This window comes from Pipra filicauda, unplaced genomic scaffold, assembly GCF_003945595.2.
Source record: "Pipra filicauda isolate LSUMZ 115617 unplaced genomic scaffold, ASM394559v2 scaffold43_size3849885_pilon, whole genome shotgun sequence".
NCBI lineage: Eukaryota > Metazoa > Chordata > Aves > Passeriformes > Pipridae > Pipra > Pipra filicauda.
In genome coordinates, this window is record NW_024104576.1 from 3,768,637 (window position 1) to 3,789,098 (window position 20,462).

The 20,462-nt window shown below is 42.8% G+C and overlaps 1 protein-coding gene across 4 annotated transcripts; it reads left to right on the forward strand.

Moving 5' to 3' along the window:
• The first annotated feature begins 1,848 nt into the window (after positions 1-1,848).
• Positions 1,849-20,350, forward strand: LSM14A (LSM14A mRNA processing body assembly factor). Of its 4 annotated transcripts, none has more exons than XM_027732404.2 (10): positions 1,849-2,182; positions 9,453-9,616; positions 10,806-10,938; positions 11,924-12,046; positions 13,804-13,980; positions 14,298-14,360; positions 14,946-15,125; positions 16,264-16,435; positions 17,272-17,509; positions 18,553-20,350. In XM_027732404.2, exons 1-10 carry the CDS (start codon positions 2,062-2,064, stop codon positions 18,574-18,576), a joined length of 1,395 nt encoding a protein of 464 aa, XP_027588205.1. In that variant the 5' UTR covers positions 1,849-2,061; the 3' UTR covers positions 18,577-20,350. The 4 variants fall into 4 exon arrangements, with proteins under 4 accessions (XP_027588205.1, XP_027588206.1, XP_027588207.1 ...); XM_027732405.2 differs by having other exon boundaries at positions 11,927-12,046; XM_027732406.2 differs by lacking the exon at positions 14,298-14,360.
• The last annotated feature ends 112 nt before the right edge of the window (positions 20,351-20,462 follow it).

Below are 20,462 nucleotides of genomic sequence, written 5' to 3' on the forward strand. Positions count from 1 at the left end.
CCCACTGTGGTCCCTTCCAACCTGACCCACTCTGTGATTCCGTGAAAAATAAACTCTGACAGTTTTCCACTTGAAATGCTGCTATTTTCTCCTGAAATGCTCATTTACTGTGTCCTGAGCTCAAAGAAATGTCTATTTCTATTTCCTGTTCCAACCACACGAGCTTGGAACCCTAATTCTATAAATGGGAGTCTTCAACTCCAGTTTTGAGAGGCAGATGAGGGAGGACTTAGGAAGTTGTTCACCAGAAGCAAAGCCACGTGACTCTTTGGGGCAAACGGTTGTATTTCAAGGTATTGCTCTTCCCCTTCTCTGGGCTGTCACGTCAGAACCACCCTTCCTTCCTCCCTTCCCCTCCTGCTGTCCCCTCTCTCCAGGAGCCAGGGCTGCCCTGTGACCTCACCCACCCACATCTGAAGCAGATACATCTCCCTCTGTGAGGAGGCAGGAAAATCAGAGCTGCTCCTCCAGACTCTTTCCAGGCTCTCCACCTCCTCCAGCAGATGTCATTTTGCCCTGCTTCAGAAGCAGCCGCACCAGCCTCTTTCCTTGTAACAGAATATCGGTGTCTTTGTTACTTTTCTAAAGAGTAGCTTTACTTGAGCTAAGTTACAAATGCAAATTGCCTGCAGTGGTCTCCCATGGACTTGATATGGTTTATCAGTCATTAACTGCAGAACTTTGCTACAAAGTCTTTGAAGTAGTCCAGGACATGCTGAAGTGATTACAGCAAATCTCCCTGGGCACTCAAATCCTCCATGACTTTACAGTCAGTTCAACTTGGGCACAAAGTTCCCAGGACTCTATTCTGGCTCCCATTTAGAAACACACAGGCGCTTTCTGGAAAAATCTGGCTTGTTATTGCATTTCAAAGCCCTATTCTGAACAAAATACTTGCTGAATCTTTGCAACATGTTAATGTCCAGTAGCTGCAACAAAAGCTACTAAGTCCCCCTTCCAGAGATTGGTCTTTGTGTTGTTTTCCAGGCTGTAAATACAAAAGGGGGGCCTGTACCATGTTTTAACAGGCAAAGCTTCCAGCAGAAGCCTTATTTGTGATTTTTATTTAAGATGTACAAATTGAGTGCAATCTCAAAATCATGATTTTGTGTGTTTGTGTGTGTGTTTACCTGTACTAAAAGAGTATTTTTTCAGGATGAATTCCACTCTTTGGTTGAGATTTCACCCACAGTTGTGTTACTGTTGGCTGGCAAGATCTGACTCTCTTAACACCATCAGCAGAGTAAAATGGGATCCCTGTGGAACACAAATCCCCGCCTACACTCCTGCAATTCTCCACACGGCTGCGTCCTGAACTTGTACAAGCCGCTTCTAAAATCACCGGGATTTGCCATTCCAGGCGGCTCGGGCCCCTCGGACACCCTGGACCCCAAATCACCAAACCTGCCGGCACTGCCCGGTGCTCACGGGAGGGGGACGGGGAGGGGGAACCCGGGGGGCGGCCGGGGGCAGAGCCGGGCCGGGCAGAACCGGGCCGGGCAGAACCGGTCGGTGCCGGGCAGGGCCGGTCGGTGCCGGGCAGGGCCGGTCGGTGCCGGGCAGGGCCGGTCGGTGCCCCTCATCCCGGCCCCGCCGCCCCCCCGCTCCGCTGGTGCCGGTCTGGTCTGGTCGGTGCCGGTCAGTCCGATCCGATCCGGTCCGGTCCGGTCCGGTCCGGTCCGGTCCGGTCGGTGCCGCCCAGCCCGGCGCCGCCGCTCCGTCCGTGCCTCTCCCGCTCGTCCCCAATGGCCGCCCCGCCCGGCGCGGCCCCGCCCGGCGCTCTCGCGAGAAGTGCGCGGTCCCGGCATGCCCCCGGCGGGCCGGGCGGGGGGGCGAGCGAGGCGAAGGCGGCGGCCATGTTGGGAGCCGCGGGGCGCGGGCCGTGCTGAGGCTCCGCCGGGGCCGCGCTGGGCGCTGCGTTTATCGGGGAGCGGCGCTCGGGGCCGCGGGGGAACAGCGCCTGCCGCGCCTCTGCGCCGAGGTCGCTGGGCGGCCGGTGCCCGGCTGGAGGAGCGCTCGGCGGGGGGGGAGGAGGGGTGTCCCTGACCGAGGAGCAGCGCCATGAGCGGGGGGACGCCCTACATCGGGAGCAAGATCAGCCTCATCTCCAAGGCCGAGATTCGCTATGAGGGGATCCTGTACACCATCGACACCGAGAACTCCACGGTGGCGCTGGCCAAGGGTAAGGCCGCGGGCGGGACCGGGGCCGGCCGGGGCTGAGGGGCTGCTCAGAGCCCTCCTCGTCCCGCCGCCTCCCGCCGGGGCGGCTGCGGTGGAGGGGAGCGAGGGGCTGGGGAAAGAACGGCGGCCCCGCTCCCTCGGCCCCGCGGAGCAGCCGGGAGCGGGACCGGGCCAGCGCCGGGCTGAGGGTCCCGAACAGGGCGCAGGGACGAAGCCCTCGGCAGTGGAAGCGCTCCAGAGTTAGTGCGTAAAAGGGAGAAGGAGGGGGAGGCTGCGAAGAGGTTTTCTCTGCATCGTAAGAATTCCAGACCTGCAGGGTTCCAGGGCCGCGCGCGGCTGGGCTGTGCTGCATCCTGGGACAGCCGGGTCCGAGGGGAATCCCGAGCGCTGGGCTGTCGGCAGAGAAGGCTGAGCGTGAGCTCTCGGTTTGGGAGGTATCTATATGGCGCTGCATAGTTCGAAATGGTGTGAGAATGTATCGGCCAGAGAATATATGTATACACATATGTATGTATGTATAAGGAACTTAGAAAGACGTGTTTACTGAGAAGAGAGTTGGGAAGAAAAGAAAAAGTGAACCTTTGAAACTGGGCATCCGAAGGATTTCGGTGTTTCTCGAGCGTGATAATGCACTCTTAAAACATCGAGTCAGAACTGTTAGTCAGAACCTCTTTGTAATGGATTCTGCAAAACTCTGTAGTGTTTTACTTTATACTTCTTGCTTCTGCAAAGTTTTGCTAAATCATCTAAATGCATATATAAAAGCGGAGAATTTATCCAGCTGTAGCACAAATGAAATATTTTGGACAGGGCTGATACGAAAGGCTGAACGGCGTCTGTTTGACACGGCTGGCGGATACCGTGTGGTGTGTTCGCTTTCACTGCCTGTCCTGGGAGTTCTCGGCTGTGTGCTGTGGTACTTTAAGGCCTCCTCCCCCCCTTATTGTTTAAGAAATATATTACTTTGTTTTGTAAATTCTGATACGTGGGCTTTGAAACACCTTACAGTAGGTTTGGTCCCAGGCTTACATTTTGTTTACGAGGCACTTAGCTTTTATTACGTGACTTTTACTTGTTTCTAAAGTTGCCTTTAGGTTAAATTACGTTGCTGGAGTCGCATTAGCTACTTTAAGAGAACAACTGGTATTGGTTTATATGAGAAAAAGATGAACGCTGTGATTAAAAATAAACGTTCTGGGATTCCAGTTGCATGCTGTGATTGTTAAGGTTTGTGCAAAAGAACTTGGAAAAAGAATCCCATCCTCGAGGACCTTGTGATAGTCTTGTCCAAAATGAGACTGATTTAGTGCTGACCAAGCCAATTTTGCATGACTTCTCGAGAGTGGTTAAGTCATGTTGTGGCATATCTGCCAAAGTGTACATATTTATGACAGATCAAACTACAGTTACAAGTCTAATCTGCTCTCTTCCCATAGCTCTCATCTCAAATGTAAATCCAGACCATTACATTTGCTTTAATAAAACTTGGCTGAGTTAGCTGAAGAATGTGTGTTTTGTAATATAGCGTCATGATTCAGAAGAGAATAAACCAGTATTTCTAGGCCCCATGGAACTAAAAATCTTGAGATTAATCTGGAGCTGATAACAACCACGTTAGGCTGCAGAACAGTTTGCTGTGCTCATGAACAGAATGCTCAGCTCTGGAATATTGGAGTTTCTGAAGGCTCAGGTCATTGAATGGATGTGACAGGGTATATGTAGGGTGGCGAGTGTGCTTAACCATGGCCAGGTCTGGATGTGAAAGCAGCAGAACTTCCTGTGCAGCTGGGAATAGTTACCTCTTCTTCCTCTGCTGAGTCCAGAAGTCAAACTAGAACTGTTTAATGTGGATCTTTACCACAAATGTCAAACTTTCTGCCAGAAGGAGGCAAAAAAAGCCCCAAAAGATGATGCTTTCACTTGCTCAGCTGTGTAGACTGTGTGGCATGTCACCGTTACCTGGACTGAGTGCAGGACAGCTTATCATTATTCATATTCTAAATGAATTCACTGAAACTGTGACATAAAATGCAAAAGTAGAGGTAGAATCTGTTCCTGAGTAAGTGCAGATTTGCCCAGCAGTAGGATTTGTGCGAGCTAAACTAAAATCAGAGATTAATCTCCTGAAGTTGTGCTCGTGGAATGCCCTCATTTATCTTAAATTGTCTGAGGTTTCAGACAGAAATAAGATCTTTAGGTTGCCAGCAGGGACTGTAGTTCTCCCTCACTGAGGGCAGTCTGCTCTTGTTCCCTCATCAGCATTTTGTTTACGAGGCTGGGATCTTTTCACTCAGCAAAACTTGTGGCCTGTGTCTCAGGAGTTAGAGAAGAGAGCAACTGTTAAATGTTGAGCATAACATTTCTGTCCTACGCTGGAGTCTGAGCAGGGAAATCGATGCATCCTTTCCCAAAATGTTGGAGCGTGTGGTTATTTAAACAGCAGGGAAAACGCCCAGGCACACTGGATTCCAGGCATTGAGCAAGCTATGCAAGTATTTGAGGTTCTTAAATAATATTGGCGCATATGTTTGCTTTGGATTGCCAGCTTTTCAGAGACAGTGTCTGGAACCAAAACCACTCAACTCCTATTGTCAAGCCTCGAGTTAAATTAACTCGAAATGTCTTTCCAGTTCATGGTTCTAATTAATACTTGTTTCTTTTTAAAAAGCATTATTAATTTTTAAAATATCATTAAGTCCAACCAGTTTAAGAAGAGAGTTTGCAAGCCATGGATGGTTTTCTTGCTGGAAAGTGCTGCCCTACCTGGGGCAGCTAAGAATGATTGTGGTGCTTGATCTTAAATGTGGCATTAAAAATGAGGTGTGATCTTTTATACTGTAATATTTTTCTATTTCAAAGCACTAATTTAGAGAGAGTGATTTTTAATGCAGGTAAGCTGTGTAAGAATATCCGTGTTGGATTGGGAAAAGCTTTGTTCCTTTCAACAATAGGGAATCCTTAGGCATGAGAGTATAAGAAACAGAAAATTATATGTTGTCTCTCTGGTATTATGGATCAGTTGTCACTTTTCAGCTGTTGCACCATTGAGAGTTGCATTTGGAACAATTATAGTTGATAGACACTAATGAAATAGCTTTTGGTAAATTAACAAGTGGTTAAACTTCTGGTATTTCTGGCATTTTCAACCATCTGTGGTAGTGTTTTCCATGGTGTAATGACACATCAAAAGGAAATCTTTCCTTTTAGACTTTTACATGATATTAGTTGCAGGTGAAAGACTAGGAAATAGAGACAGAAGGAAGTTAAATTCTTGTGAAGACCTGAGCTGCTTTTTATCATTCAGGGGTGGGAGCGGGAAAGGGAAGGGTTAAATTTTTATCATGTTTTTATAAGTTGATTTTTTAGTCAGTTAAGTGTGATGCTCCCTGAATGTCTGGAGTTTTAGTGCATGTGTGCCAAACCAAACCTGTGCATTGTGTGTCCCAGCAGAAAAATTCCTCTGGTCAAAGCCCACTCCTGGCTACTGCCCTCACATGCATGTCCTGCAAACCCAGCAGCCCAGGAGTGAGGAGCATGGGCTGAATGGATTGTTCCCGTTTACACTCCTGTACTGTGGTGTGCAGGGATCAGAGCGTGTTCCCAGGGGAGGGGTTGGGGTGTTTTGAGGAGAGATGGCAATAGGAGTGACTTGCTCACTTGTGGTGGTCTCATTTTAATGGTCCTGCTTCCCCTGGGTTCCTTAGGAGTGGGGGGAGCTGGGTGTGTGTGTGTTTGCTGCCCAGGGAGGGAGGGGAGCAGAGTGTGCCAGTGCTGTGCACAGAGACTGAAATCATTCACATTAGATGAGAACAGGGTCCTCTTGCTAGTAGAGTGAATGGCTTGGCTTTTGAAGAACATTCTGCTTAAATCCCCTGGGTGAATCAGCAAGTAATCATATCTGCTGAGGGATAGGGCAAGTTGCAATGTTGCCATTGAATTCTACAATAGTGTAATGTGATAATAGACATTTAAATATAGTAGTGACATAGTCAAAATCTGTACAAAAACTTGCTCACAGCACTTTAATACAAAATTGGTGGAACTACTCGGGTGCAAGTACATACATGAATCCTGTTGGGCCTAACAGTTGCTTTCCAACTAGCTACTTAATTGTATTCACACTGATAAAAAAATAAGTTTGCTTTTAACGTGCTCTGGTTGCCTATTTGTTTGTAAGTCCCTAAGCCAGTTTAGGCCTTTAAAAAACCAAAGACTAAACCTGAAATTGCCAAGGTGAGATTACTGGTTCTGCCACAGTTCTGGGGTGAGTTGTAAGATTGTGTTGCCTTTCACACGCTTGTTTTCATTTTCTCTCACACTTCAGTATTTTGCTATAGATGAACCACCGAGCCTTGTTCTGGAGGAAGGAGGGAGTCTGAGGGAATACCCCTAGAGACAGGGCTAGAGAGAGCTCCAAGCCTGCTGCTCTTCCAAAATCTTGTGCTTTTGATACTTAGTATTTCTAATTATGCAAAACCATGGTGAAAGCTGTTTCTTTCTAAAATGCTGTTGTGCTGGCCACCTCAATATTAGACTTTTTACTTCAGTGAGCTCAGATTATGCTAAATCCTAATCCAAGCTGGAAAAGGAGAAACTGTAAAGGCAGCTATGCCTTTGGAAAGTACTAAAAGTAGCTTTCAACTCCCTGTGTTATAATACTTTCTGAAGGGCCTGATTGGGTAGACACTGCAAAAGCATTGAGTAGCCCCTTTTTAGATCACTGCCCATGAAGTTCTGGTTCCTGCTTTAGAAGGAAATCAGACCTGGGGTGGTTATTTTTGTTGCTTGGGGTGGGAAGGCGAGGCTGAATTGCAAATCAGAGGAGTTTGCTCAGCCCTCTCCAGCAGAGCAAATCTTCACTGGATGAAATTGGGTTTGTATTTTGCAGAAAGTTATCCTAAACCCAGTTTGACTTGGGGAGGGGAAAGGTAGAGGAAAAAAGGCAAACTCTTAATAGCAAGTCTTGATGTGTTTTGTGGCTAAACCACTGTTGACCTTCTCAGTGTCTTGAGCTACCTGTATAGACAGCTGAATCTCATAAAGATGAATTCTAAATTTTGGCACTGAAAATACTTCCTTTTGATGTTATGATAATTTTATGTTGGGGGAAAAAGACAAATTCTTTTTGACATACAGTAAAATCCCTTTACCTCTTTGGAGCTGTCATTTAGGTGAAAGGTTGTTCATTTTTTTGGTTGGTTTAGAATGGAGAAAGGTGATTGCCAGGTGTTAAAACTGTTCCTCTAGGTGACATTGGTATTAATGTTAAAATACTTACCCCGTGCAGCGTAACTCTGACTTAAGAGAAACACTTTCAAAGCATATTTCTTCCATAGTTCATCAGATTTTTATTTCCATGTAAAGGTAAGATGCAGTCCTCTAACTTACTGCCCCTTTTTTGTGGTGTTGCTCCAGGGTGGTTCCTTCACTTTAGCTAGAAAGTAAAACACTTTGGTAACTTACTGATCACGCTCTGGCCATTTTTGTGCACCTTGGTAGACAAACCAGAGAGAAGCAATGCAAAATCAACTTCAGTTTTACTTACCAAGACAGCAGGTCAAATGATGGAATGAACGTCCAAGTTAATTTATTCCTTATCTAATAAATAGAGTATAGGATGGCCAGAGAGTGAGGGTGGATCCATGGTCAGGACAGTGAAATAGAAAAGCCTGATGAATAAAAGCAATGGAATGAACTGTAGTAATGCACATGACCAGTTGATAATGTTATTAAGCATTACCTTGAGTTAATTTCTGCAAATTAAGTTTCAGATATCTTTTTCTGTAGAGGAAGAAGAGACATTTGTCTTGTAACAAGTATTGACATTCACTTAACAGAATGTGCCTTTTTACAGCACTCACATTTTACAGGACCATTCAGAAGAGACTTTCAGATGCACAGAAATAGAAAAGTTGATTAAGTCAGCTCAGTAGATGACACAAGAATGAACAAAATAATTGTAACCACTTAATGTTATTATTTTTCATTGTAGTGAATTATACTTCTCCAAAAGGTTTTTAGTACTTGACTGTTAAGCTCTGTTTATGCAGCATTACAAGAAGCAACAGTGATGGAAGATGGTTGCTGAGAAATGACTCAGTGTCACTTCATACAGCTCTTGACTAATGGTTTTATGGCTGCAAATAAGTGCCTAATGATGTCTCCAAAATGTTGATTCATCTGAAAATGAGGGAAATCTAATTCTGGTAAATTAAAGCAAAACACAGATTTTTGTCAGCATTATCTGTAGTACCTTACAAAGCAAACACTATCTAAAAGGCTGGAGCAAGAACAGTCATGAGGGATTATTAAAGCTGCTGTAATTCGATGAGATTGTGAATGTGATTGTCATGATTTTGGGGTTGGGGTTTTTTTCGTCTGTGGTTTCAATCCATTGTTCAGTTTTTGCTTACAAAACTCTGGCTCTTGAAGACATATCTCTTTAGCTGATTTTTTTTTGTTTCTCTTGATACTCACTGAGGGTTTTAAGGTGAGGAAAAGTCTTTGGGAAGGCAGTGACAGTGAAGTGATGGTATCAATTACACCATGTACATGGTGATTATATGTAGTGCAAAAGGAGGAGCTTGATAAACGTCATTGCTGTGCAATTGGAAAACTGTTGGAATTCAGCTAAGTACATGCAAATAATTCAGTGTCTTGGCATGCTGCACCCTGTGCAGGCCTCCTTAGGAAGATAGTTATGCCCCAGTGAGTTTGCTTCCTTTGACAGAGATCATATGAGCCTTACACCAGCAAGAGAATGCATTTTGCTTAGTGAAAATTATATATGCATACCACAGAATTTCTGTTGTTTTATTAAATGTTGATTTAGCCCTTGACTCTACTGAGAAATACTTCACTTTGGATAACTTTTAATATTCTAGTTTCTGGTAGTATTAACATGTTTTCCTGATTTGCAAGTACAGAATATGAAGTGTGTAAACTCATGTATTCCTTGACTCATAGGACTGCCTTACCAGCCAAAAAAACTGCCTTGCTGCTTCCCCTTACCCTCACAAAACAGTTGAAATAATGAACATGTAAGTGATAGCATAAGTGATGTCTCAGTCTTTCTACTTGGTTTTTAACTGAAATTTTTAAGATCAAATTACTGAGGAGTTGATAATGATAAAGACTATGCTGCCTATTTAATAAGGATTTTTTTCCCAACAAAATTTTATTCTGGTTATTTAAAGCTGTTGGTCTCTGTATGTTTGAAAGTTCTGCCGACTGTGGGCCGTTGTCATTGCTCCTCTGTCCCCATGTTGCAGTTCGCTCCTTTGGCACAGAGGACAGACCGACGGACAGACCGATCCCCCCTCGCGATGAGGTCTTCGAGTACATCATATTCCGTGGCAGTGACATTAAAGACCTGACTGTCTGTGAGCCACCAAAGCCTCAGTGCTCCTTGCCACAGGACCCTGCTATTGTTCAGGTAAGTCACATCATCTTTTTAGATATAGCCAGGTAGCTTTAAGTGCTCTCTAGCTGAATGTTTAAAAATGTTTATCGCTCTAAAGTTCACAACCCAGTGTAAAGAACTCTGGAAAGATTTTCCTCGTTGGAATCATGTCTTTAACAGTGAAATTGGAGGTTAAAATCTAACTCTAGCACAGTGCACTGGATACCAAAGCTGCTGTTTTCTCAGAAACAATTGATTTTTTTGTGGATCTTGATGCCTTTTTTGAAAGGGACTTGGCTTAGGAGGACACTTATGCAGGAGTTCTTGGAAAGATCAGACTTGGTAAAGGTCAAATGGAATAGATGCTGAAACCTCTCCAAATCACTAATGATTTTTGTTTGTTTGCTTTTCTTGATTCTTGATTGCTGACTGACTTAAATGTTTCATCTAGCTATATGTTTTTATGGAGGCTTCGTACAAAGGGGCAGTTATTTGAAAAGGGAATACTTGGTACCTGAAGGGAAAGCAGCTTACAGCTTGAAGCCTTCAGGATTAATCAGCTTGTTGTTTCATAGTAAATGGACTGGCAGAAATAGTTATTTTTCATCTTGGAAATCTATTGGCTTATTGATTGTGCTTATGGGGTATCTTAAAATCACCCCTGAGAGCAAGAGGAAAACTCTTGCTTCAAATGGAACTTGATAATTCCATGTAAGTGTTCATAATTCTAATGTTTTAACTATTCTGTAGGATAGAATTCTTGGTCTTTCCTTATGAGGAAGGGCTTTTGTACTTCTAAGAGCTTTTGCTGAATTTGGTGCAACCCCTTTTGTCAGTGGTAGTTGAGAGCTGTGAAGTTGCATTGCTGCCAACCCCAATAATAGTGATAACCCCACCGTCCTCAAGTGTGTTTGGGTCTTCTATTGTTCCGGTGGGTTTTGAAACTTCAAGGGAAAAGATAAACACTTTCCAAGTTTGCTAACAAAGCTTATATGTGTATTTGACAACAGAGTCCAGTCTGAGGTTCTGTGGAAAAGACTGCAAAATTTCATGGCATTGTTTTCACAGGTCTGTGATGGTGGAAGGGTGAAAGTGCTTTCTAAACTGTGTACATACGTGTGAAAATGCTTTTTAGAGTGTCTCCATTTCTTGCCTCGCAGAACTATTTCCCAGTTTTTGTGTAAGCACAACTTTTTGCTAGTGTGCTGTGTTTTGTGTTCAGTCCTCTCTAGGATCCTCGAGCACCTCTTCATTCCAGTCGGTGGGCTCGTACGGCCCCTTCGGCAGGATGCCGGCCTACAGCCAGTTCAGCCCCAGCCCGCTGGTGGGCCAGCAGTTCGGGGCTGTTGGAGTCGGTACGTGCTCCTGCCTTCTCGGGGGTTTGCCTGCCCGGGTGGGCACAGGCAGCACTCAGGGCTTGGAATTGCAGCGCTGTCTTATCCCGAGGCAGATTGAAACTCTTCAGTCCGTATCAGTCCTGCAGTTTAGCTCAAAAGTACAGAGTTTCATAGGCTAGGCAGCTCAAATCAAAGCAATTATGATTGAGAATTAAACACCTATCTCAGAGGGACAAGTGGGGAAAGGTTCCTCTATTCAGGAATTCGTTCTGGTTTGTATATATTCATTACATTCATCGTGTGATCCTTATATTTCACACGGGACAGAAGCAGGCCCTTCACAAAAGCCCCATCCCTGGCTGTGCTGTGACACCTTAACCGAGGGTTTGGATGATTCAGCACAGCCCTCCAGCTGTTAGAGGTGTTAGTTGGGCGTGAAATACCTGCTTGAAGTGTTTGTGAGCTGCATGGGCTGGTGGCTCCTTTAAATTCTAGGTGCTCTCTGAGACTTACCAACAAACTTTCCTTCCTGAAAGTTTTGTATTTGACATTTTAGTTTTTCACACAGGAACTCACAGTCTTGTAACTGTTACAGCAGAGTGTTACTCCTGGTACTGAAAATGTTAGCCATGTGAAGGGAAGGCTGTAGAATTGCCTATAACTTGATATCAGTTAATGAGATGTGGCAATCATATTTTTGTTGAGAGGATGTTAAGTGGAAATATAGCAATAACATCAGTAAGATGCTGTTTTGTTCTTACTTGTGATACTGAAGTTAGAAGGGCTCTTTTATTTTTTATATTAGATTAAAACAATCGAGGTATTACAGTCTTACCAACTTACTGCACATACATATGTTAGATAAAACAGAAGTGTATGGGAAGGGCAGACTTATGTGTATTCTAGAATAACTGTCTAATATGGCTTCACTAATCAGTACTAATTTAAAAATAATGAAATAAAGCCTAAATCAGATTTTACAACTGTATTATTTCTTCCAAAGCAGGAGGTTCTTTAACATCTTTTGGAACAGACTCTTCAGCCAGTGCCAGCATGTCCCAAAGCACTGCAGTTGGTTCTGCATTTACAACAGATGCAAGATCCCTAAAAACACAGATGTCTCAAGGTAAAACCTATTTTAGTAACTTTGCTCTTTTTTGACCAGTGGTGCCCCCTTGACTCAGGTGGTTGCCAGAAACGCCAACAAAACAGCTGAATTCTGTCACAAAAACACTTGGTATTAAACCCAGAAAGCACTGAGAGGCTTTGTATTTGCTTTTTAAATGTGTTTTTCTACATTTTGGAGTGCTGCATAGGTAGCAGGACATTTGCTGTTATCCTTAAAGCATCTGTACTGAGGAGTAGGACTTATTTCAGTGGAATAATGTTAGCAAATAGGTGCACGTGGAAATTCAATATCTAGTTTTGTTGATAACATGACAAAACTCAGGATACTTTGTGCTGGTTGAAATGTGAAGTGCTTCATCTTACAATTTTGAAATCTTTATTCCTAACTGTGGATTTTGTAACAGCAGACCTGACTGCCTGTAGAGATCCTGACATGACTCAGGTCAGCTTAATAGTAACAGAAACTGTGTGGGTAGTTTGTGTAATTTTGGAAAAAGAAAGTAGAGGCAAAAAGGAAATTTCTGATGATTTTTGAGTAACTAAGAAAAAAACAACGTAACTAAACATTGAACACCCTCACCCTCACCTTTCATGCAAATGTGTTGACATTGCTCTTCAAAATCAAAACACCTGCTCTTCCACTCTTCATTGCTATAAAAGTATGAGCTAAGATATAATCCTAATGCAGGTTTTAAATGATGCAGTCATGTTAAAAGTCAAAACACTTAATAGCAAACAGGTTTTTTTCCTGAGTTCCAGCTGAGATTTGTATACCCATTAGGAGTTTCTAGGACTAGTTGAGTGGGTTGCCAAAAATAGGTTCTACTTTGCTGGATTAATTGAAGGGGAGGAAAGTATGACAGGCATTTCTCTGTTGAAAAACTAGCTTGGTTTTCTGTAGTTGAAGTTAAAAGCTGTGTGATTCTTGGCCTTAGTGTGTGGCATATGCTCCAGATGAACATACATTCTGCCACAAAATTTCTTGTGGGGCACCAACAGGATTTTTCTGTGTGTGTTTGCTTTTAAAAATATTTTTCCTCTTTGTAGATTACAAGTGTGGTGTGGTTGCTTTTATTGATTGGGTTTGGGGGTTTGTTTTGTTTTGTTGGGGATTTTTTATAGTTTTGATTTGGTCTTGTTTTGTCTTTTGTTGAGCTTTTGTTATGGGATACAACTTTTACTTCCTGGGACTTGAGTGCTATTCTAATTTCTCAGTAGATTTGCCTGTTTGATGTTGTAAACTTGCCTGGCTGGATCAAATGGCTCCATTCTGAACGTGCTTCTGCCCCCCGCCAGTGCTGCAAATGGCCATGTGTGAGCAGCTCCCAGAGCTCCCTCACCTGCAGAGTCCTGGCACCAGCCAGCCCTGGCTGCTCCCTGACTTGGCAGGGATAACACAGCAGTGCCCTACAGGACATGGATTTCAGTGTTGGAGCCTTTGGGAGCAGCCATTTCCCACTTGCCTTCCCAGGGAGGCAGAAGGTGTATTTTTACCTCCAATCAATGTGGAAAATTTCATTCCACAGCTAAATGCATATCCTGGATGGGTTGGTAGGAATTAATTGTCCCACCCGTTTTTTTCTTTTAGACTAGAGGAGGGGGTATTGCTAAATATCCTTCATTCTGAGTGGATCTGAGGGTGCAGAAAGATTTATTTCTTTGGACACATGTGGTAAGGTCTAGATTGGTTGAGACCAGTAACTCACATTTGTGCATGAGAAATAACTCCTTGGGTTTTGTTTTCTTTTTGCCCAGGTCGTTCAAGCCCTCAGATGGATCACTTGAGAAGGAGCCCCACCATGGAACAAGCAGTGCAAACAGCTTCAGCCCACCTGCCCACCCCGGCACCAGTGGGGAGGAGGAGTCCTGTCCCAACCAGACCTCTGGTGTCTGCTGGCCAGAAATCCTTGGAGAACCAAGAGCACCGACGAGGTAGCTTGGGCTGGTTTTGTACAGCTTATTTCCTTCCATACACTTAGGAAGTGCTCTCTTTAAGGGCAACACGTAGGAATTTTCCTGATGTCTCTTACTGGTAGACTGGCCAGCAGAGACCTGGATTAGATATATATTCCTTTTTAAAGTCAAGCATATATTCTAAATTAATTTTTTTTACTTTTATGATTGTAAACTTGTGGTTTACATTTATAGGTTTGGATTTATTTTTTTTTTAAATCTGAACTATATATACAAAAGCGTGGTCAAAAATACCTAATTGGATAAACAAATCATTTTTTTATTTCCAACTTTAGCTGAAGCACACAAGGTTTCAAGATCAGAAAATGAACTCAGAAATGAAAACAAACGACAAATTGGTAAATCTTGTTTTGAGAAATAGCTATCGTTGTTCTCAGACTTCATTATTTTTTTAAAATCTGCTAAAATACATAAATTCTTTCACATTTTGTTTCTAGTGGGTAACAGCTTTGCATTGTGTCCGAATAATACAAGCACATAAAGTCATCATGAAAGAGAAAATCTCTTCTGGTTGCTCTAAATTAAGCAATTTGAATAAAAATGTAAACCAAGCAGTATTCATGGATTTATAAACACAATAGCATGAAAGAAAGCCTGTTACCTTTCTACAAAAATACTTGATTGAAAAGCCACTAACATTTTAACTCTTCTTTAAAAAAAAAGCTTTTAATGACTTCTAGAAAGTCATTTAGTACTATAATGTTTTCTGTGTCACTGCCATCATTATTGTAAGTGAATTTACAAATTACAAGCTGTTCTGATGGGACTTTTAACAACAGAAGTGCAGGAAGTGGATGCATGAAGTCCCAACCTGTTTTACCCCAGGAATTAGAGAGCAAAACAAAAAAACCAACCACTGTCCACCACCCTCAAAGAGAAACCAATGCCCAAGACAAAACCAAAGAGAATCTCCCTCTTCTCAGTTCCAGGTGCACCTTCAGCACGGAGAGGCCGTGGGGGCCACAGGGGGGGCCGAGGAAGATTTGGTATTAGGAGGGATGGTCCAATGAAGTTTGAGAAGGACTTCGACTTTGAAAGTGCAAATGCACAATTCAACAAGGAGGAAATTGATAGAGAATTTCATAATAAACTTAAATTAAAAGGTAAACCAATTTTTGCTTTATATTTGAGCATGGAAAAACTGTGTCTTGCTGTTTCAGTTCTGCCTTGGAGAACAACTTTTAAAAGGCATATCCTATTAAGTCTTGTTTGCAGTCATAAAACACTTATTAATAAGTAAACTGGGATTATCTATTAATTAAATATTTGGGTCAGTGTTTGAGTTTTGAAGTAATTTTAACTAGCAAATATCGTATGTCAAGTTCTAACAAGTCTGTTTGTTTAAAATGCAGATTACTTGAGCAGAAGCTCCAATAATATTTGTTACTTTAAAGTTCTGGAAAGGATGAAATAAAAGAAACCCCATGTTTTATGTTTTCAATTATTAGACCAAAATTAAAATATCAATTATAGACCAAAAGCAATGGGAAAAACATGAGTTTGGGATCAGAACTTTCCTGTAGTACACAGGAGAGTTTTTGTTTGAAAGTATCCAGCATTTTCTTGCTTTTACCCTTTTCCAAAGGAACACAGGAGTAGTTAGAAACCATTCTGCCAGCACTTGTTTTTTAGCAGGCTTCTGTTTTGATTACCTCATTCTCTTGTGACCAGCCACCTGTTTGTTACTCTGCTGCTCCTATTTTTGGACAAAACTGTTACAGGTTAATACAGGGAGTTCCCTATGCAGTGAATGGTTGGCTAAAAGCTGGGAAATAAAAGCTAGGAATAGATGGTCAGATTTCAGTATGGAGTAGGAACACCAGCAGAGTCCCATAGGATCTGTCCTCTGGTGCTTGCCTCTTTTTCTGGATTATTTCTAAATGAGTTGATGGTTTGCTGTTGATACTGGGGATGAACAAAACCATGGAATGGCTTTTATGAGGATTGACTGAGTGAGGCTCTTAAGCCTGGGAAGGAGGTAGTGAAGAGGGTAGAAAATAGGGCTGTCAAATCCCTTCTGCCACAGGTGTTTTTGTTAACTAAACCCCCAGAAAATACAGAGGACATCAAACCCCCAGACAGCAGCAGCAAAAGCATCCTAATTTATGCGTCAAAGTATTTGATTTCTGCATTAAATTTTAGAGAGGTTTTTGTAATTTTGAGCATTCAGTATAGCTTCTGTCTGGGAATAAGTTAACAGCACTGGGTTTTTTAGGCTTCTGTTTACTTTTTCTTTTCTAGAAGATAAACTTGAGAAACCAGAGAAGCCTGTAAATGGAGAAGACAAAGGTGACTCAGGTGTTGATACCCAAAACAGCGAAGGGAATGCCGATGAGGAAGATCCACTTGGACCCAACTGCTACTATGACAAAACCAAATCCTTCTTTGATAACATTTCCTGTGATGACAATAGGTATGGCCTGCAAGGGGAAGCTTGTTAGTCTGCTTAATGCATGTTTGTCAGAAGGTACTGTCAGTGCCACTCCTTACATTAGCTCTGAATCGAAAGCGATTAGAGCTCATTTCCACAGGCAGGGAGCAAAAAGGAAACAGGAACACAAAGCACAGCATTTCTTTGTGGGCAAGTGCAATATGTTAATAGGAAGATATTTTAAAGTTGCTTTAGAGCCACAATTTTAGAACTTAATGCACAGGCTCTAGAGTCTCCTTTCCAGGTTTACTAAAGGGGGGGTGTGTGTTTGTCTTGCTTTGCTACTAAATTAACACTTCAGTTAAATCAATTATGGCCCTGCTTTGGTAATGGTTCCTAAGCAGATTATGTAACTGTCTCTGCCATAGTGTTGTTTGAACGGGCAGATAGCTTCGGAGGAAAATTAAAGCTTATCTTTGGCTGTTGCCTCTTTATTAGACACGAGGTTGTGGATTGCTGACCTATTTTGAATTATGGGAGGGAGAGGGGGATTGTTGTACTGACAGCCAGATACTATAACATCTGTAACTATTAACTGTTTCCTTGCTTTAAATGACTCTGCATGAGGAGGATACAGAGTGTGCTCTCCTATGTGGGAAACTCTCAGCATTGTTGATCCCCAGTTAATGGCACTGTAACGCGTCCCTTTGACAAGTTCAGTGAGCTGTGGCAGACACCTGGATTCTTGCGGAAGGGAGAGATTTACGGCGTGGTTAATGTGTCGTTTATCGGTTCCGGGGCTCTCTGGCAGCTCTCTCTAAGCCAGGCAGTGTTCTCCCGGGGTGTTTGGCAGCAGTCCTGTCCCTTTTGTGTGGCAGGGAACGGCGACCCACCTGGGCCGAGGAGAGGAGGTTGAACGCGGAGACCTTCGGCATCCCCCTGCGCCCCAACCGCGGCCGCGGCGGCTACCGGGGCAGGGGCGTCATCGGCTTCCGAGGAGGGAGGGGACGAGGAGGAGGAGGAGGAGGAAGAGGCTCCTTCCCTGCCCCCCGAGGCTTCCGCGGCGGATTCAGAGGAGGTCGTGGAGGCAGGGAGTTTGCTGACTTTGAATATAGGGTAAAATGCGTTTAATATTACTGTGACCCAATCCACCGTGCTTGGAAAGTAGTGGTTAAAATCCTCCTGCTTTTAGATTTGATGTTGAACTAGAATTTCTTGAATGGTGTTTTGCAGGGACTCTGAGCTACTTTATTGAAAGTCCATTAATGATGAAATCCTAGTTATATAGCATCATCTTATTATCACCAGCAACCAAAAATAAAAGCTGCCTTTCTTCACGTGCCCAATATAGTTACCTGATAGCTGGGATTAGGGGGAGGGGAGGGAGAAAAAGAGAAAAATAAGTTCTGCAGATTGAAAACAAGTGTTAGAAATGTGAATTGCAAGCATTTTTCTAAGCAGTGTTGTAAAATGTAAAGATTTAGAGGGAGTAATTTAACTTGCTTCCTGTGTGCAACAAACTTGAATTCTTTGTGAATGAGTTGGCAGAAAGCCTATGTAGACTGGTGTACTGGTTAGAATCGTTAACAAGGATAATTAACCAAACTGGTTCAAATGAAGTAGGCTTTTACAATTCTGACTGGGACAGAACGAATTCTGGTAGTTTACTGCATGAACAGTTAAGAGTTTTGCAGACAAAAATCTTTGTTTTCTGTTAGAAGTTTTCAATATTTTTAAGTAAAAGAGGAAAGGGGGTTTCATCACAGCAGATTTTTGTGTCCCTCGGGTGTTCATTAGATTGCAACAATTAGTCCTGTGATTTAAGGAAACTTTTGGCAGCTGAACATGAATGGAAATGAGGGATTGAAGATCAGTGGTTTGAATTTCTGAATAAGAGTTTTGCAGCCTCCCAGCTGAGTGGGAGGTGGTGTAAAGGCTGCGGGTTTGTGCCACGCAGTCAGGAGGAGCTGCTCCTTGGTGTGTGCCAGCCCTGAGGGGGTTGGAGCGGGTCCAGCTGAGCACCCAGGGAGGTCTCCTTTCTGCTGCAGGGGGTGGGCAGTGGCCCCACAGCGCATCTGCTCCCAGGGCTGCTGCCCAGATCAATCTGTGGGGTTTGTTTTGCAAAATGAATTTTGACATTGCGCTTTTGTTCCCTCCAGAAAGACAACAAAGTTGCTGCGTAGTCTACGAGAAAGCTGAAACCGGGTGAACGTCTAGATCTTCTTGATTCAGAGAATTAGTTTTGATCTCTGCAAAGAATGAAGTTAATTTGCTGTATACTTGTCACCAGCACTGGGATTTAACTATTTAATTTCAAAGGGGTGTAATGCAGTTACTTTTGAAAAATGGCCATCTTTGAAAACAGTGAGCATTAAATATATTTGAGACAGAAGGATGAGTAATTTCTTATGTATAGTTAATTATAAGCAGTACTTCGATGGAGTTTAAGTATTTTTTCATCACTGAAAGGATTTTTCTTATTACTAAACTGTATTTGATAATTGCTTCAAGTTGTAAGGACAATTGTATGCAGAAGGCCGTCGATACTGTGAGTGTTTTGACCCACTGAAGGTTGTTTTTTGGAAATCCTGTAATATCCCTTTTGAGGTAGTTGTACTTGTATCAACTAGGGTGCTGGACAGTAGAAAACTTGCTTTGTCAGTCAGATATGTACACACAGTAAATACTGTTTCTTAGGCAAAGGAAAGTTTTTATATAGTTGTAAAATTCCATTATATCCCATTGCCAAAGAAACATTACAAACTTTGTATAGCTGTATAAAAAGCAACTAATTTTTTAAAGAATAAACATTTTTAAGTCGGCAAACATACTGTGTTATTGCAGAAGTTGATATGCTGAAGAACACTGAAGTAGTTGGTTTTTTTTTCTTTAGCAGCTTTTCAGGCTTAAGTGTTTGATTTTATATTTGGACTACAATGAAGTTTTGACAATGTTCTTCCATTACACGAAACTGGATACACGCTTCACTGCTCTTGCAAGAATTTGATTTTGTAGTTTCTGGCATATCACAGGATTTGACCAAGTTAAGGAGATATTTTCAGAAAAGGAGAAAAGGAATTTTCATATGTCAAGATTTGCAATTAATTTTACTTAGTGAGAAATATTAACTTTTTTTAATAATGGGCCAGGCACATGAGTTGGTGATTCTCCTGGAGTGCCTGGGAAGAAAGTCTGTCTCCATTTGTCAATTCTTGAAATGTTAACTTTGTTGTAATACCTGTAGACATGAGCAATTTAAAGAATTCTTAGTGTTTGAAGTTGTTTGCATTTTGATAGACCGTAGCTTGGAGACAGTGAGACTCTGGTTGTGAGACTGCCAGGTCACAAATGACAGAGTATGGACTTCTGGCCAATTCTGGATGAGTAGTTACAACTTTGATATGCTGAAATAGAAACCTGGTCATTTGTGTCTGTCTATGTAAAAATGAAGGCCACAGGAATAAAGGGATCCAAAGATTACATCACTTTGATCTAATTTGCTGATTTTCTTTTTTTTTTACTTAAAAATGTTCAGTGGTGATAAAGATGTGGAAAACTGCACTGTTGAAAAATTGGAATATTTAAAAGTGGTTGATAGAATCTTAATTTTATAACTTTTGTATAGCACTACAAGGAAGTATTTTGTAATTGGTTTCCTTATTAAGGTCAAGTATTTGACAGCTGTAGAAGTTAGGTAATATTGTTTAGTAATGTTTTTTGCATGTTAACAACTGCCTTTTGGGATCCACAAGTCATGATTCTGAACACCTGTTGAGGTTTTTGACCGTAGAGGCAAGTGCTGTCCTGTTGCAATAACTCTTTACTGTCTGAGGTGTTCCAGCTGTAAATACCGGGCCGGGAGCTGCGGCCGGGGCCAACCCTGGGTGTCCCTGCCGCGCCCGGCCAGGCTTTCTGTTTTTTTTATTTTAAACCAGAATAAACTGTTCAATAGAAGCGCTCCTGGGCGTTATTTGTCGTGCCGAGGGCCGTGAGGGCGGTTGGGGCCCGGGCTGGGCCTCAGGCGCTTCCGGGGGCGGGGGGGCCGCGGCGCGTGCGCGACTGTCAGCCA